The following is an 18,722-nucleotide window of genomic DNA, read 5'->3' as shown; positions in this document are numbered from 1 at the left end:
AATTGGCAGCAATTTTGTTTCTGTAGATGCCTGAATCTATTCTGCTGCAATCATCTCCAGGTCTGTTCCAGGAGCAGCAGCCGGCCCCGTGCTTCACAGATGAGATTGTGCTGATTTGAGTCTTGAGCAGCACATCTCTTTCTCTATATTTTCATCACAGGTTCATCTCATCGGCCCATAATACGTCCAGTTCCAGAACCTCCTCATCTCATCTCTGTTCTTCTGACTCTCACAGCTGATGAGAGCCTTCTTCAAACAGTCAATCGTGAAACCTTCATCCCTGCCCTGCGGAGACTGGCGGTGATGTCACTGACTGAGATTTGTGCTTCCTCTCATACTTCTGCTTTCAATAATCTCCACTCACACGTGTAAAATAAAACTCTGACTCACTTATTTCTCTGACTCTAAAAATTGAAAAGCACCATCTAAAACGTAAGATTTTCAATCATTTAGATATAATTTTTCTTGGGTATCATCTCATCACCACATCCCCTGTGTGTGTAGGTTGGTTCATGTGTGCTGCTCTACCTGGAGAAAAAGCTGTGCTGGCTGGTGGATGTGGCGTCTCCGTCGTAGGAGTCGCTCTGCTTCCGGCTGAGCGGCGGCCCACTCTGACCGTGGCCCTCGTTGGGCGCCGAGATGTCGATGTTGCTCTTGCTCAGCCTCTTGCTAGAACTCAGATCCAGGCCGGTCTCCCCGAGCAGGCCCGAGTTATCCTACAGAGGAGGGACGAGAGCACTCAAGTTACTGTGAAGCCTCATTGGTGTCGCTGCACCGGGAGATTACACATAATCTGAGGGGAGTGGATGTGTTTTCCCAAGTGAACAGTGTTAGATGTGAGTGGATTTGAATGGGAGAGGGGAGGAGAAGAGAGGGGGAGTAACGGGCAGAAAATGGGAAATCATGTGACACTCAGATCAGCAAAATGACAAGCTGCTTTGGGACATTACAAATGTAACACAGGTCCTTTTTTTAAAAGAGCAGGGGAGTTGTGCCAAGGTACAGAGACACAGGAGTGTAATCTTGATCATTTCCCATATCTCATATCAAGAGTAAACTTTTCTTACTAGTTTCCAGTAGCCCCACAGACCTGCAGTATCCCCATCATGCCATCACCATAAGGCTGAGCTCATACCTTCAGGCTCTCGGTGCTGTTGTTCTTGCTGCTGCCGTCGGGGCTGCCGGGCCTCTGGTGGTTGCTGAAGCACAAAGCGTCAAAGCAAAGCACACCTCCCACGCAGTCGCCCATCAGGCAGACCTGCGAGGAAAATTCATGATTTAGACGCCCCTTCGCGTACGGTGCTCTCAGTCAGTGAAAGGTTCGACAGGGGGGAGATTGGAGAGGTGTATGAATGGAATAACAAAAAATATAGAAAGAGAAAACAACATATTTTCATAGAGATGGGATGGTGTGACTCACTGTGCCCCGTCCCACTCTATATTCAAAGAGGGATGACTATGTACCATCTATTAAATGTCATAGAATATGATTATAACAATTATCATGTCAGAGATCGATTGATTTAAACTATCACGCTATGTTGCGGCATCAAAAATTGTACAACCACTGCTTAAAAGATGTCACAATGATGAAGCCAAATGTGAGTCAAAAATGTGTAATAGTCTTTTTCATATACAGGAGCAGCTTGTGGATAGCACTCCCTGGCTGTTTCACTACTGTTCAAATTTTGTTTTAATGTTTTGAGGCTTCATTTCCTTCAGTGCATTGCATTGACGGAAAAAATAGATCAACAACAGCTCATGCTGTGTTTACGATGTCAATTAAATTGCAATTACAAGCAAATGGGTGGAAACTAGAATGTCCCTCCGAAGAGCACATACCTCTGTCAGGGCAAAACAGTCCCCTTGTGAACCCACATTTAAATTCACTAGATACATATTTTATTTATTTTTTTGTCCCCATCATGACCCTTTAATTATTGAATAAAAAGAAATGTTAAAGAGAGAGAAAAAAACCTCTGGTAGTTTTTGCATAATACTGCAAACTAACAAACTGACAAAACAAAAACATAAAATCCTTGGCAGAAATCCCACCCCAAAAATTATTTTGAGTGTAAATTTGGTTTTGTTGCTCTTATTTTACTGTTACCACATGATCGTGTCTCAAGGTCAAATACTTTTTTGAGTTTTTTCCAAACTTTGTGGTTTTAGTTTGCACCAAACACCCTCCCAGTGCAACCTGTTTAAAATGCATCTGTATTAAGAAACTGGGAGAAAAATCTTTTATTTTTGTGCCAATCCGTGATTCCACTATCGTCAGGTAGTAAATAGTGCTGGAAGGAAATAAAGCTCCAGCTCATCCCAATAAATATAATTACAAGTGGAAAAATCTATAGGACAAATAATGGAGAGAGAGAAAAGAGGATGAAAATGAAAGCAGATAAAGTCAAATATTAACAGCATCCATCCATCATCCAGTGAGAATTGAAAGAACCAATCACATTAAACCGGATCTACTATCAATCAAGTGGACATTGCTGTGATTGTAATCAGCAGTGGGATGTGAACTTGGCTTTGTATAATTTCTTGATTGGCCAATCAACTGTATTGATCAGTGGCTTTCAGAAGCCTGACATTTTGATAAGTTTAATTTCAAACTTGAATGTCACTCGGTAGAGGACGATCCTCCGCCAAGGCCGTAACAGATCCCCTATGGAAACCACATCTAAATCCAGTAGAGATGCATTTTTATACAAAGCTGATTTAGTTTTTCATCAATATCCAGAAATTATTCTCTAAGAAATCTACGCAAATGTTGAAAAACATCTCTGAATGTTAGAGAAAGTGAAAAAGTATTCCTGGATTCTGATTCTGATTGCACCAGCATTTAATGGGTTCTTTCAAACCCCTATAAGTAGTTTTTGCAGAATCCTGCTAACTAACAAACAAAACAAATGCGAAAACCAAATCACAACCTCTTCGACTGTAGAGGCACATTATTTTTTCAATAATTGTTTGGACACTTTTTGTCCTGTAATCACATTTGGAATACGTTGCATGATGTGAGGCTGAGCACGGATGTTGTGTTTCACGGCCAGTTAATTGTGAACTATCCTCTCCCACGTTATTACCTCGTTAGAAAAAAAGCAGCTTGTTACCAAAGAGAGTGAAATGTGCTCCTCTGGGCCTGAGCCCCCACAGTTTCCACAGATTACACATCCCACTCAAACGCAATCTCTCCCTCCTTTGACAATTATCGACTCCCATTATGGTGTGTACGGCCCATTACTCAATAATGAGAGTGTAGGAGTTCTCCTCTTCCCCGAGGTGTGACAGACCTGACCCGTGAAGCCCTGGCCGTCCTCTGACTGCAGGAAGCCGTGGTACACCTGGTTGGCTCGAGCGATGACCGTCGCCACGGCATCCTGGTAGCGCGGTGAGACGATGGCGAGGAGGGGGAGGGCGGCCAGGGGGAGGTGGTCCACGCTGCTGGACACACAGCTTTCATCGTAGCTGTATGGGTTCAGACTGGAGGGGGGGGGGGGGGAGGGGGAGAGGCAGGAAGGAGGGTGGATGAAAGTGAAAAGAAAGACCGCTTTGGAGTTTCCTTAGAAGTTAGCAGAATCCCACTCATCAATTCCTAATGCAGAGTTTAGTAAAAAAATTAAATAAGTGAAGGTTACAAAAAGTTCTTCAAGCTCCTTTTTGTGATACGCTTCCCCCTGCATCCTAATGATGTCTCATCCATCCAATCTGTTCACCGGGATCGCTATCTGAGGTGAGCCGAGCCTTTCCACAGTGGTACGGCGTGTGTGTCTGTGTGTGTGTATGTGTGTGTGTGTTTGTCTGTGTGTGTGTGTGTGTGTACATAAGCGAGATGAAGGATGTTATCTCAAGGAATATAACCTATAGAAGTGGCAGCAGCAGGGCACAGCCTGCATCTCTGTGCAGCTGTAGGGACATTATTGTGTGTATGTGTGTGTGTGTATGTGTGTATGTGTGTGTGTTGATCAAGTGAGACACTTCATGTGACAGCTTGGGGAAAACATTAAAAGATGACGTTGGTCTCTCTCTCCTTGAGCCGCGGCGTCGACCCCGTCACCATCCATCAGATGCTCTGATTGCAGGAAGCAGCAGCCGGGCTACACCAAGGCTGAGATATGAGATACGTCACCAACGATGGACACCTCAATACACACGGGGGGCCCAACCTCTGTGTGAGTGTAGGGACTCACAATTTTCACGTGGCGCTGACACAACATTTATTTGATACAACATTTTTGGGCAGCACACACTCGTTCTCCCAGGATGAAAGATCAACAACTTTTTTCCCTATCGTCCAAAACCAGCAGTTGGAAATCCGTCTCTCAGAAGGTTTTGAACTCACTGAGCTCCAGATCCCCGTCACTCCCTCTGTCAAGCAGAGTCAGTTTGTATTGATAAAGCCTGAACTCACAGATTTGAAGCAGAGGGTTTTACAAGCGGAATAACACACGACAGCCTCCATCCACCAACCCTCAAATTCAAACAGGGGAAAAGACACAAGCTGAACCTTTAAATCTGGTAGGGTCCAGTTTTCGGCTGTGGATGAATACATGATATTTAGTATTTCTGGCAGCAGGACGTTGGTGTTTTTGGGACTGAGTCATCGTAAACACTGGGGCCCACGTTTGCTGTAAAGTACAAACACGTCAACCGAAACGCAGCTCTGTGGCACAGAGGAATTTATCAGAGGTTTTTGTGATATTAATGCCTTGTCCAAGCTACTGTGGACATTTTCTTTTACTGATATCTTTTGTAAAAAAATCTCCATCCAGACACAAACTGGGAATCAACACAAAAATGAATCATACAAGCAAGCCGGGACAAAAAGGTGGCGATAAGATTGTTTTTTTTTGGTGAATGAGCTCAGAGAAGCTGTTGTATAACTCCCATTGTTGTTGTTGTTGTTGTTCCTGGTGCTTACTCATTACACAAAGCAACAGTGAACTGTGACGTCGTGTGCATGAGGACTAGTGGCACAATCACAGAAGGAAAAAAGGTTTGTTTTTTAAAAATATGTGCATTAGTGTTGAATAAAATACAGATGGTGAAAACCCAAAATAATAATAACAGCTGTTCCTTAATGGGCATTTGGAGATAATTGGATATTGACCAACATCTCAGCGAGTCCTGTCTTCCTCACTGAGTAACTGGCTCCGCACACTGCACCCTCTCCACTGCCAGCGAATAGGAGAGAAAACTGTAATCGTTCAAACGTGTATGTTTTTATCTTTTAATTGAGGTTAATTCTTTTCTCATGCTCTCACACTTTGTTTTTCTAATCTTGGGGAGCAAATATTTCCCAAAAGGTGCGAGTTGCTCTTGTTGTTCTACTTCTTATCGGGCTGCCAGGATTTATTCTGTAAGTCACTGAGGGGCCCCTTTGTGCCTCTTGGGGGAAGGGGGGGGGGCTTGTGAGCTTTGTTTATCTGGAGCCAAACATTGTGTTGTCATGGTTACACCATCCCTGAGTAGGAGGAAATGGAAGTTGAAGTAAAAAATGATGCAGGAAACTAAAATGTACAAATCCTCTGACTTTCTGTGAATTATCCCATGTAAATAAGGATGATTGAGCCATTTACTTGATTGCCTGATACGACTTTTCTCATTAAAATCCCATTTTTGAGGGCTGAAGCACATTTTTCTTTCCAACCCAAACTTTGGACCCAAAATTTTAGAACTTCTAACAAAAAAACATGGCCAATTCCTGCACCAGTTTCAATATACTGTGCTGCAGTGCTTTGGGAAACACGTCGGGCGGAAGAGAGACGTGATGTGCTCGTTGTGCTGGCAGCGACTCACTGTTCAGCAGCCAGTCTCTGAAGCTGGGGGGGGTGAAGCCACCTTCACAATCCGCACTGCTTCTTCACAGCAAACTGACACTTCTGTGGCGGAGGGAAATTATTTACATGAACCACAAGAGGTGTGAAGAGGTTGGAAAATGTTTGAAAATTGAAAATTCATCCTATTCTGCTTGACAGAAATACATGAAAGTCATACAGGCAATCATATCATCCACAAAATAGTCGGTTAAGCTTTAAACGGGCTCTGGGTCCTGCAGAAGATGCACGGAGCTCCCTGAGCAGTGAGCTGCGGACTCTTCTTAGACTCAATTGTGCTGCCGCAGCGTGTTTTAACTTTCCTGTAATCTCTATAAAGCATATTCCCTGTTGGGTTAGTTTCTCCTGCAGCTTCACTCTTGGCAGTCTCCCGCTGCACTAGTCGCTATAAATGCAGCGATGCGAGGCGTCACGCCCCCAGGATGTGTCTCTGATGTGTCGCTGTCAGCAGAAGAAGTGTGTAGACATCACCTGCAGACTCTTGAAATGCAGAGTGTGACTCCAGGTCCTGGGGGCAGCGTATGGTGATGGATTGTTCTCTGCGTGCGGCTCCCATGCAGATTTGAAAGGATACAAGGAACAAAGGGAAAACCTTTTTACCTCCAACGGTACCGCGCAAAAACTTATTTGCATAACAACAGTCACTCTCAATCCGGGAGAAATATCCGGCTCAGGCAATTTAAGCAGCGACGGTGGCACGTTGCTCTCAGGAGGACTCGCCGTGCAACAATATACCATCACACCTCATCCCTCCATTTGTCTGTGTGTCAGGTTCCTGTTAATGAATTTGGGGACTTAAATGAGAAATCCCTATATACCAATTAAGAACCAATGAGGACTTGTGGTTGTTCTGGCCTTGATCTCATTAGAATCTTGTATAAAATAAAAAACACCTACATAACCCCACAAACTTATTCAAAGAGAATCTCCACAAAAACAACAAAGCTCCAATTAATATTCTGACCGCAGCGTTTCCTTTGACCAGGATTCACAAGTCACACAGCAGAGGTTCAACACCTGCTGCACTGCAAATGTCAGGTGAGACTCTCATTATTTGCATCGCATAATTGCTTGATTATGCAAGCACTTGTTAGTATTATTAACAAACAGCAGCCACTGTTTTACATTCAGAAGAGTGCAGAGAAATGTGCGTGCGTGTGTGTGTATGTGTGTGTGTGTGTGTGTGTGTGTGTGTGTGTGTGTGTGTGTGTGTGTGTGTGTGTGTGTGCGCGTGCATGAGCCAAACTGATGGTACAACACGCTGGAGGGTTGCAGGCTATTCTATTTTTAGAATCTGTGATCAGGAAAAGCTGCACCACCAAACCATCCAAATCCCATCTGTACTTAATAGCCATGATTACTCCTAATTATCTGATTATTATAATTACCTATGAAAAATCAAGTGATCAATGAGGCTGTGACACCAGACAAACAGTTTTATGCTATAGCGTATTTGCTGGGGGGGGGGGGACAGATGTTGTTCTGCCGTCTTGGTTATTGACACTGTCCCCATTCCCCCCTTAGCCCCTGCCCCTTGGGTCTAGCTTCATTTTGCACGTGGCCATGTATGGGTAGTGTTGACCCATTTGTGATGGAGGGGTAGTGGCCATCTCGCCATTCAAACAACCCTTTAACAATAGAGTATTCAGAACTCGCCAATCAACATGGTGACCACTGGAGTAAAATGCTTGTAAGTATGAAATATTGCAAAATAACCTTGGAAATAATTTCTCTTTTTTTACTCCAGTAGCAAATAAAAATGATATTTAAATCACATTACTCCTTTTTCCTGTACATGTAGTTTGGAAAAAAAGTTTCTATGGAGAGAACTAACGTTACATTGTAATAAACAGGCTGACTCACTGTGTATTGATCATTAGATCAAACTGTCCCGTCTGTCCTGCAGTTAGATGTTCCACTGTTATAAAGTCGGTTGATAATCATTGTTAATCATATCCAGGGGGTCAAGGCCAATTGGTGCAGGGGATTTAAAGTGTGTAGCTTCAGATCCAGGTTCTTGATCAAGAGCACATGTTGATGCAAAGTGTCGTCTAACGGGCCACAGTGAAGATATCCGACCTGACACTCATCCGCCAGCACAGACACAACAGATCATTCAAATAAGCCTCAGAAGAGCCACATCCACTGGGGGGGGGGGCACAGTACAGGAGGCTGCTTCACGTCACGGAGTCGCCCTCGTCGTTTCAAGATGTGAGTCATCACTCACTAGTGGCTGCATTCACCTCGTTGACACAGCTCCACTCTCAGCAGTAAAAGAGTTGTTAACCGAGAACGTGCTGAGGTCGTGCTGCTGCGTGCACGTTTCTGAAGAGTAAGTGTAATGTGCTGCTCTGTTATTGGCGTCAGTTGACCTGAGACTGTCTGGAACTAAAGTTATCCTTCATCTTTGAGCGAAGGCGGCTTTTGAGTGGATCTCGACGCCTGTGACTACCATGTGGATTTTTCTATTAGCACCGTCAAAGCACAACACTGTTCAATACTGAGAGCTGATAAAACCTTGAATCGGCCTCATCACATGCAGCCTGACCTTGAGATAGAGACCCCCCCCCCTGCCTCTGGCCACACAATGTCAAACTGAAAACTCTAGTGTCTGTCAGATTCCTGCATAATTGCCCCCCCCCCCCCCTTTCCTAATGGTTGGATTAGCGCTGCACAATTAAGACGAACAGCAATGGCCGTCCGCAGAGTCTTCGTAATTAGGGAGAGCACCCAGAAATAGCAGAGGCATGTCCCCAGCCGCCGATGGCCAGAATAATGAGTCGCCATCTCGGTGAGCCGAGGTCACTCTCGCTGTGCACACAGACAGGAGGACTTTCTCTTCCTCCTCCCCTGATGGAAAAGTGATCCTGTATAATGACTCACCAAATCTATTCCATCAATTATCTATTTTTTAAAGTTTGAAATGTGTTGAAAAGTTTCTTTCTCGTCTCCTGGTGACGGTGAGCGGAAGTCGGGTTGAGAGTTTCTTCACTGTTGCTGTTAACTGAACGTGTTATGGTGCAGTGACACACATTCGTTGATGCTTTCCAACTGTGTTTGTTTTGTGTGGGATGCGTCTTTGCGAGTGTGACTATGCTTTACGTGTGTGTGTGTGTGTGTGTGTGTGTTGTCGCTCTGAGCCAATGCCATCAGGTACGTTCATTAGCAGGCAGAGCTAATAATGATCCCTGAGAGCCCCTCCCAGCACAAGAGGCCATGAACACAAGGGTCCACAGGGTCAACACAGGCTGAAAAACATGCTCATCCTCTCTGGGGGTGTCGCGCACAACACAAGGAATCATCACAATCTGTTTCCGAAGTGGTTTGTTTACCTGAGAAGAGGCTTTGTCCCCTCCACTGTGTGGGCCGACTCTCAGCCGAGCCGTTACCCAGAACAAGGAGGAAACAACCCGTACGGCAGCGACTCCTTCCAGCGTGCGGGTTGATTCCTCTGTTTGTGTTGGCACGCAACAGAATGAGGCTCCACACCTCCACGAGTCTAACACTGTGCTTAGAGCAAACACTGGAAACTGACAGAAGTGTTGTGTTTGTTGCTGTGTGGGTGTGTGTGTGTGTGTGTGTGAACGCGACTGACGGGACATATTGTCGGGGCCTAAAGCCATCTGCGCTTTGTCAAATTTCACTGGAGAGACAAAACACTTATTTTACTTCTCTGTGCTCAGGAGCTTTTTTTTTTTTCTTTACAATTACGCTTTAAGTGAAAAAACTGCTCTGGCTCATTTGTGTTGCTTTCATCGATCCCAGTCGCCCTGGGAGGCACTAAACTCAGGATGCAGTGTCAGTGCCCTTGAAAAGTATCGGTGGGGAAACTTGTTTTGGTGGAACATTTTCACTTGGGGAGAAGATCACTGAAATTAAACTCCCCCCCCCCCCAAAAAACAATAAAAGATAAATCAGCTGTAAGATTGCACAATCCAATTTTGTCAAAACCTTGTCAAATCGTGAAGCTTGGAGGTTGTTGTTCTTTCCCTGAACGAAATGGATTTTGAAAATGGGTGTGAGACAGGCAGCCAATGGCTAGTCCAGTATACCGTTGATTATTGATATATATATGTTGGTTGATCAAATGAGTAGAGACACTTTTAAACTAACTGAATCGCTGGCAGAAGAGAAATGACAAGTACATTTTTCAATAAGCATATGTCCTGCTTGGTATCTTGGTAACTTGTAATTGTTTTAATCAACCACAGAAAGGAATATGCATCAAGATTGTTGTTTATGTTATGTGTTGTGCATATTATTTAAAACTACCAAATATCAGTTGCAGTCTTATAAACCCAGCATAAGTCAGCTATAACAGAAATCTATAAATATAATCATAATAATGATAATTTGAGGAAAAAACTAGTTCATATGTTTCAAAATTACAACATCTCATATAAACATTAAAACTATGAAACGCAGATATTTCAGCCATTTTCTGAATTTTGGGGTTTGTGCATTACATTTTTAAGTATATTTAATATTACATTAATGTATTTATTTTCTACTGATACAGCTTTGGTTCTTTGTGACATAACATTTAAATATGAATGTGTCGCTTTTTAAGCAAATCTTGCATCTTGCATGGTGCCTTCATGGAAATTGTGTATTCATATGTGCGTGTGTCCAGATGCATTTGAGAGCAGGGAATCAAGACGTGTTGCACTAACTCAGTTTTGCAAGACTCCCAAAGGAAGTTGTTGTTTTGCATATTTTATCTGTGGATGTGGTGAAAGTCGAGCAGACGTCAAGCTGCCGAGCTGCGACACAACTCCAATCTCTTTCCACTCATCGCGCTTCCAGCCACTGACTCGCTCCCGCAAAACGCCAATCACAGGAGCAGGCCGAGGTCCTGGCGACTGCCAGACACATCCTCCGAGCCCCGGTGATTAGTGACAATTCAAACGGAAACATCCTCGGCATTTAATTGGAGTGCGGCGACAACTAAGTGACGCTGTCACAGATAAACCTGGTGACCAGTGGGACGTGTGACATTAAATGTGAAATGAAATCATTAGTTTCGCTTGAGCAGCTCACTGAGCAGTCAGCAGGACGAGAAGAAAAAAAGCAGGAAATGCGTGGACGCAGACTCGTATTTACCTTCTGCATGTTTCTGGAAAACATCCTCCAGCCGAGGATTCCATTACTGTACAACTGCACCTGCAGCGAGCGAGACCTGGGAGTTTTAATGCCGATAATACCAGATAATCTTCCATAGGGGAAGACTCGTCGACTGACTGCTAATCATCACTGAGCTACCACCACCATATCAGCAATTAACTTCCATTCCCTCGGAAACTGATATCACAAATGAAACCTGAACACACAGTGGCTGTGGCTAATTAGACAAACAGATCATTGCACGCTCTCCGTGCAGAGGAGCCACCTCCAGCCTCCGAGGAGGAGGAGGAGGCTTCACAATAAAATGCAACGGTAGTTAAAGTGTTTGGAGTTTAATTGACCACATGACCACAAGGATGAAAATGTCATCTGCATACTAATTAACAAGTCTGGTTTGTTGTCTATGGTCAATATATTCTGTCAATTAACCTTCACCATCTCAAAGCCCAGCAGGCATTAGGCCTCCAGCTAATTCCTGCAGACGTGCATCATTCAGGGCAGATTGTTGAAATGCCTCCTTTGACAGATCAGCACAGCGCAGACTGTCCATTGCTCTTAGTCATGTAGAGAAATAGTGATGATGGCGATTGAGTTAAATAATGGCACCGATCGCTTAAAAACACTTTGAGCTTCAGAGTCTCTCCATCATTCATCAGCCGACTGACATAGCAAATCCATGCAGCTAATTCCACACGACTCCTCTCATTATTTCTCCCCTTATATGTTTATTTCATCACCGCAGCTTCCTCCTTCATGAGCTGAGCTTTCAGTATTGTGGATTTAAATTGGATTTCCATGGGGGGGGGGGGGATTCGGTCTCCGAGCAGAGTCCACGATTCTTCGAGAACCCCCTCAAAGATCACAGAGGGACAATTTACTTGACGCATGTCTGGTTTAACTCGGCAGATGTTAAAAGGTGTCAACGCATCAGTCTCCTGACGCTCGCCATGTCTCAACTCTTCTCAGGAGTTACTTCATCGGCAAGCGGCCTGTGGACAGAAGCACTTAAGACGGCTCGGGACATCCGTCTTTCTCCCTGTTTCATTAAAGCATCAAGAAGAGGGCAGTGATTTTCAATGGGTGTTGTCATACAGAAGCAGCACCGTGAGCATTATAACGTCTGGCTCGCAGTCCCTGCACGTCTCTGTGTGGATACATTCAGCAAATGGCACCAATATGTAATTAAAGCCAGGAAGGAGGAAAGAAGAGGTTGGAGGATTAAATAACATTTTTCTAATGTTAGGAATTTGTTGTGCTCTGTTGGTGTAGAACTGAGAGGAGATAGCAGTTATTGCAGCATCTACTTACACTGTTTTATTCTTTTTAGACAGTAAAACACCTGGTACCAATTAAACATCTGGAAATGCCTCGTAGTTAACGTCAGCTGCCGTTACTGTCGTCTAAAGAAAAGGTCGTAAACAACAGCTCAGCTCAAATGATCATATATGAAATGAGGAGTTTATCAGTCTAAACCTCATCATCACTCAAGACAGTTGCACATTGCTACAAATCCCTTTAGCTTTTTTTAATTGAACTATATTATCGCACGTCTCTTCTTCAAATCATCCTTCTCTCCTCTGTAACTTGCAATTCTCTCAGCTAATGATGAGCTAACTAGGTTTATTACTCCAATCTGATCCTCTCTTGATGGAGGAAGGTCGAGGTTTATTCACATTGTGTTGTCACCTCCTTCATACATCAGCTGCAAGAACCTAAAGAAGGGAGGACTCACTTTCAGGAGAAGTGATGGGAGCAACCTAAAGTGTTTCCCATCGTTCAGGTATCAGGCCCCGTTCTGCTCTGACCCGGCTCTGACTAACGTCTCCACTCACCACTTGTGATCGGATCTCACTTCCTCTCTCAAATCACACATGCAACATTTTGTTTGCAAAGACAAACGTAAGCTGCCTCTGCTCAGTCTGACTATTACAGTTGGGTCTTTTTTCGAAGTTTCAATGGATTAGTGGCCTATAGGAAGCATTCGTGTTCACACAGCTGAAAGGACGAGGCTTCATGTGTCCCAGGAAACCATCAAATAATGCTAAAGTGATGCTGGAGTGATCGGACCTTAAATCCATCCTCACTGTGTTCACACCTGTATGGATCGTCTGAATACTCTGAAAGTTACTGCCTTTACTAAATGGAAAGAAACATATTGGACAATTGTATGCTCCCACAACAGAAAACCATGCCTATTAGGAGCTGTTCTTTAAGTACACGGTTTAACAATAAATGTGAATATATGTATTTTATATAAAGTTTGTATGAAAGATTCCATTATGCTGCCTTGCTCGATGCACTAAAACAGTCTTGGTAACTAAAAACTGACTCTGGGACAAAGAGATCTTTCATTTCTTGGAGATTGTCTCTGGAATTCACACTGGAGAGATGAACATCATCCTTTGACAATTATATTTGGTGTTTTGACGATGCTGCAAAAAATATCTTGCAGCTGTTTAATCTGATTGAGATCTAGTGACTATGAAGGACGGAGTAGGTGTCTCACATCCTTTTCAGACCTCGTGCCCTTCTCCAGTTATTTAAACAGGATATAAACCACATCAGGATTATAAGCGTGTTCTAGCAGAGGCACTCACTTGGAGACCAGGGAGAAGGCTTCAGCGCACACGGCCGGACATGGCACCAGCTTGATCATCACGTGTTCTGCAGCAGCCTGGAAGTGCGCCCGCGCCACCTTCTCCAGCACGGACGACAACGTGTCAGCATCGCCGGCCTTCGAGCTGGGGTCTCCGCCTGCCGTGTCCAAGATGTTTCCCCCGTGCACCACCAGCAGCAGCACATGGGTCTTACATTTCCTCTGCAAAAAGGGTTCAATTAGAGTTGAAAAAGAAGCAGTTGAAAAGGGGAGACTACAAGGGAGGGAAGGGAACACAGGGACATTTGAAGGAGGAGCGGGGGCCGCATAAGAAGACACATAACCGGGTGTTTCTAGTCGTTCTTGGCCACTAAGTGGTTCTTTATAATGATCCTACCTCAGTGTCCTCGAGTCCTTCAATGCTGCTCTGAGGGGCACAGCGCGGACCACCCAGCTGGTAGAGACCTGATGTGAAGAGGAAAGTGCAGAGGCAGGAAGGAAGGAAAGAGGGCAGAATAAAAAACGGAGAGAAAAGAGGAAAGAAAGGATCACTGCCGGAGTCACTTCCACCAGATGCACCAGAAATATAAATGGATATTAATTTGTGAACAGGTCCAAATGACTAATTCCTCTTCATCGTTCTTCATTCCTCGTGGAAATTGGGTGATGGGTCATGTGCCCTCGGGCTCAAACAGCATAACCATGAGATTCAGAATTCAATACTGACAATAAACAGCAGGCGTGTGGTTGTTTCTCGGCTGCAGAATCGAAAGCCACCACATGTAATTGGATTTTGGTTTCTGTGATGCAGGGAAAACAATGGACCTCTTTTCCAGACACAGAGGATGAGGGGACGGGGACGTTTTTAGCCAAGAAGCTGCAACAACTAGAAGCATCAGTCCTTCTCTCTCTGTGTTGTGCAGCACATCAAGGGAACCTGGCCAAGCTCATTACCCCCTGTGCCCTGTGCCATCCTATTCCCGAGCGCTCTCTCTCTCTCTCTCTCTCTCTATCTCTCTCTCTCTCTCTATCTCATATGTCTCTCTTTCTATTTTCTCGCTCGCTCGCACGTTGTTTACTTGGCCTCCTCGTCTGGGAGCGCCTGTCATGAGAGGCCCGCACAGACTCTGCACACTGTCAGCTCCCTTCCCCGCTCCCAGCCCACCGCCTGCTTCCGACTGCCGGCTTGTCGAGAACAGCTCAGCACACACAGGGGAGTCAGGGCGCTGCTCTATTTCGGTCACAGAGTAACAAGAAATCAATGGAGAGAGGTTTTCTTTTTCTGAAAGAGGCAGAAAAGTTCCCCCGAACACCTTGTAAAGTATTTTACTGTGCAAACACAACTGAGGAGACAAGTGAGCAGAGAGAAATCTGCCTTGTTTGATGAAACCGTGATTGTAGTTATTTTGTGGTACAGATCATTAGTGTGTTTTTGGAAGACATCATATAAATGGGTGCCAATGACTGGAATTTTGTTATATGCGATGAATGACTTTATAAACAATAAAGCCTCATTCCTCTGGGTTTCCTCTTTGGTGTGTCTGCTTCTCTATGCTACCTCCTTCCTCTGTGATTGGCCGTCGGGTAGATTTACAGTATCAGAGAAATGAGGCATTGGTTTGAAGACCATTCTTCTCTAAAAATATTTAAATGGTATCGATCAAATTATGAAAATGGTGAAATATCTTAAAGGTTCAGTGTGTAGAATTTAGTGAACTCTAGTGGTGAAGTTGAAAGTTGCAGCTGAACCCCCCTCACCTCACCCTCCCCTTCCAAACATGAACCTGTGGCAGCCTTCAGTTGTCATAAAAACTCAAAAGGTGTTTAATTTGGACTACTGTTAAAAACATGGTGGCCTCCGTAGAGAGGACCAGCTCAACTCAAGTGCTCATGTTTTGTTCATACTTTTTCAGAGGGATGACCATCATTTCAAAGCTGGTTGAGATCAAAAGATTGAAGATAAACAATTGTTGACGCAATTGTTGATATTGAAGACACGAAAACCACTACAAAACATCTGTTCCAACAAAATTATGTCATGTGTGCAGGAAATACTTTGAAATTTGATCAGTCTTTAAGAAATTGCTTCTTGAAACTTTCATCTGAAACCCAGAAAGGTGAGAGCAGCGCCTCTAACCAGAAAACTGAAATTGTTTTCATTACAAGTGTCACAGTTTTCTGTGTTCTACAACACACTCGCATTATAAGAAGCCTTCATGCATCCCACGCGTAGCATCATGTTGGAATTTGTCTTGTCAATCTGCAACAAATAGCTGCGTTCAGCATATTGTCGGAAAGACGGCTGGAGGAAATAAGAGAGCTTCACTCACCTCATCATGATTTGTGAGACGGGCCCATATGCTGGGATTCTCCCGAGCTCAGTGACAAAAGAGATGTTGCTCTTATATTGGAGTAAACTGACAAAATCATCCTTCTGTTCGCTAAACCGGCTCCCTGGGGTCAATTCTTTTCCCTCCTGCAGCAGGTTTGTGTCGTTCGAGGCGGGAGTCAAACTATCAATCTGCTTCTCTGTTTTCATCTCTTGCGTTTCTCCTCACAGGTCTGAGATCTGCCCGTCGATATGTGCTTTCTGAAGCTCAGTGGTCTTTAGCAACTCTCTCCCTGCGCCCATTCACACCCAAACAAATGGCCAGGGCTTTTAAAGCACGCTGTGGAAAGTTGAAAAAGCCTCACAGCAGTTCAGAAGAATCAGATGTTTCTTAACTTAGCCCCTAGAGAGAGGAAGACAAACAGAGCTGGGAAGATGAAAGGGCTCTGCAGGGAAGTCTATGAGAGCTGAATGAAAGGGCTGAAATATTGATCTATTGATCTATGTTTGGTACCTCTCGTGTCCTATTCTGTGAGTGTCACTAAGAGTGAAAATGTCATTATTCCACGAAGCTCAGCATTGCTTCTTTCTGTGTCCAGCATGCAGAGTTTTCATATTCTGTTTATCTCTCTCTCTGAATCTTCTTCCTCGCAGATCTCAGCCACTTTTATCACCCACATTCATCATCAGCAGGATCCGCTGCCGGGCTCTTCCCAGGGAGGATACAAAATGCAAAATGGCCTCAAAGTTTCCTGCCTGCTGGAGTGTGAATAAGCTCATTAGAGCGCTACAGTATCGCTGTGATTTATCTGCGATCCAGAGAAGACGTGCACAGAAAACAGCAGCGTTGGCGTCTTTTGGGGATATTTAGTTTTTGCCTCCAAACCTTTAGCTTAATTCAGGAAGACAGGCTGCAGTTTGAGGGAACATAATAAAAGGTTTATGATGCAGAACAAAGCCTCTGATTACACTGGTGGGGAATGATTATGAACGCCTTCCAGTACACAGACGTGTGACAACAATCAATATACTGAAACAGTATGTGAGTGTAAAGAAATCAGTGGTGGGGATAATACTAAAAGGGCTTATACTATTGATTACTGCGTGAGAGATGGTTATTGCAATAACCTGCTTTGTCCGTAAGGGTATATCTGTCCACCAGATAAATATAAGTTCAATATTCAGTCTCTTTTAGATTATAGGTAACTGACTCCTTTCCCATATTCAAGAGAGTCTGCCTTTCTGTTTCTCTTCCCGGCTTGTTTACCGTCACAAACATCAAAGAATAAAAGCTGAGGCTCTCTCTCAGCTCGCTGTCTGTCAAATTAGGGCTTTCACCCGGGTGTCCGATTAGAAAGCTGCCAATCAGAGTCAGAGCAGGTTAGTCATTTGTCCCGGGAGTGGATGCCGGTTGTCTCTTGGAACCAATGGAATGTTTGGGAGACAAGAGTGAACCATCAGAGTATAGCTGTGGATCATAAAACCAAAACACTGAGCTGTAAGATGCTAAAATGCTACATGGAGCTAAAGGAGTGATACCTAGCCTGGATGCCAGACGAACTTAGCCCCGCCCACAACATTTTGGTCGGGCAGTTCGGTCTGGAGTCGCTCCATTGGGAAAAAATTATGGGGCGTGTTTCAACTGACCAGGAAGTAAAATTCCTCTTCGCTCAATTGGATAGACCTACAACCAATCAGAGCAACGTAGTATGTGACGTATGCTAAGCAACGCATTGTGAGTTATTTACTAACCCGGGTTCACACCGGACGCTTCAGCGCAGCGCCAAGCCTTAAATAACTGCTGGCTCCCATCCACTCCCATGTTAAAACTTTGTGCCGGTCACACCGGAGGCTGAAGCACCGCGAGGCAGCCTTGGCGAAGCACGGTGCTTCAGCCTCCGGTGTGACCGGCACAAAGCCGTGCAGCGATCTACTGGATCAACGGGTGATATTATTAGCGCTGCCCGGCGGTTCAGCGTCGCTTCAGCGTCCGTTGTGAACAGCCAAGCGCCGGGGCGATAGGGATTAGCGCGGTGCTCTGGCGTCGCCTCCACGTTCTGTGTTCCTCTTTCAAAATGAATGCGCTGTCGATGTCTTCTAAAACAGACTCAATGGCAGCATCTACACATCTCAGCTCGCCAGCGGCAGGCATGTTTGTTGAAAACGAATTCAACCCGAGGGCACTTTGGTGACGTGGTTGATTACGTCACCGTTGATCATCTGTCAATCATCGTATAAAGCCCGCCCTGACAATCTGATTGGCCCGGTCCGGCCATAATTTTTTCCCAATGGAGCGACCCCAGACCGAACTGCCCGACCAAATCTGTTGTGGGCGGGGCTAAGTTCGTCTGGCATCCAGGCTAAGTGATACCTTGAGTATAACACATGACTCAATCCATTTCATTCACCTACACAGGGTTAATTGGAATGGCCAAACTTGTTTACACCATTATTTAATCCAATTCCCTCCATAGGCTGCTGGAAGAGTGGATGACAAATGTAGATGATGTAGGATTTTTTGTGACTGCACATAAAATAGTGTTAACAATGTATTTCACTCCGAGCTTCTTCAGGTTCCCTCAACACCGAGGGAAGCTGGATGCAAACTGCGCTCCATAACAGATCTCTTCTCTCACGCATGACGAATCCCACCCTGAGGTCTGGTGCACAGGGACACCCGGGTTTCTGCAACGGATGTTTACATTTGCTTTTGATCACTGGCAACGTTTCTGTCAATGTCTGTATGCATTAGAAATCTCCATGAGAGATGTCACATGGAATATTTGCCGTTATTTGACGAGGCTCCACATTCCAAATAAGACATTACAGT

General features: G+C 44.6%; 1 protein-coding gene across 1 annotated transcript in view; it reads right to left on the bottom strand.

Annotated features, from left to right (window-relative positions):
• The window catches only part of pitpnm3 (PITPNM family member 3), a 65,226-nt gene that overhangs the window by 21,361 nt on the left and 25,143 nt on the right, over positions 1 to 18,722 (bottom strand). The window contains exons 4-8 of the mRNA XM_053423295.1: positions 13,961 to 14,028; positions 13,565 to 13,785; positions 3,300 to 3,489; positions 1,136 to 1,258; positions 529 to 716 (exon numbers count right to left, since the gene is read on the bottom strand). Of these exons, the coding sequence (XP_053279270.1) occupies positions 529 to 716; positions 1,136 to 1,258; positions 3,300 to 3,489; positions 13,565 to 13,785; positions 13,961 to 14,028 (790 nt within the window). The remainder of the gene's footprint in view (positions 1 to 528; positions 717 to 1,135; positions 1,259 to 3,299; positions 3,490 to 13,564; positions 13,786 to 13,960; positions 14,029 to 18,722) is intronic.

This window comes from Pleuronectes platessa, chromosome 5 (assembly GCF_947347685.1).
Source record: "Pleuronectes platessa chromosome 5, fPlePla1.1, whole genome shotgun sequence".
In the NCBI taxonomy this organism is placed as follows: Eukaryota; Metazoa; Chordata; class Actinopteri; order Pleuronectiformes; family Pleuronectidae; genus Pleuronectes; species Pleuronectes platessa.
Note: the sequence above shows the minus strand (reverse complement) of the source record. Positions and strands in the feature narration are given on the sequence as shown.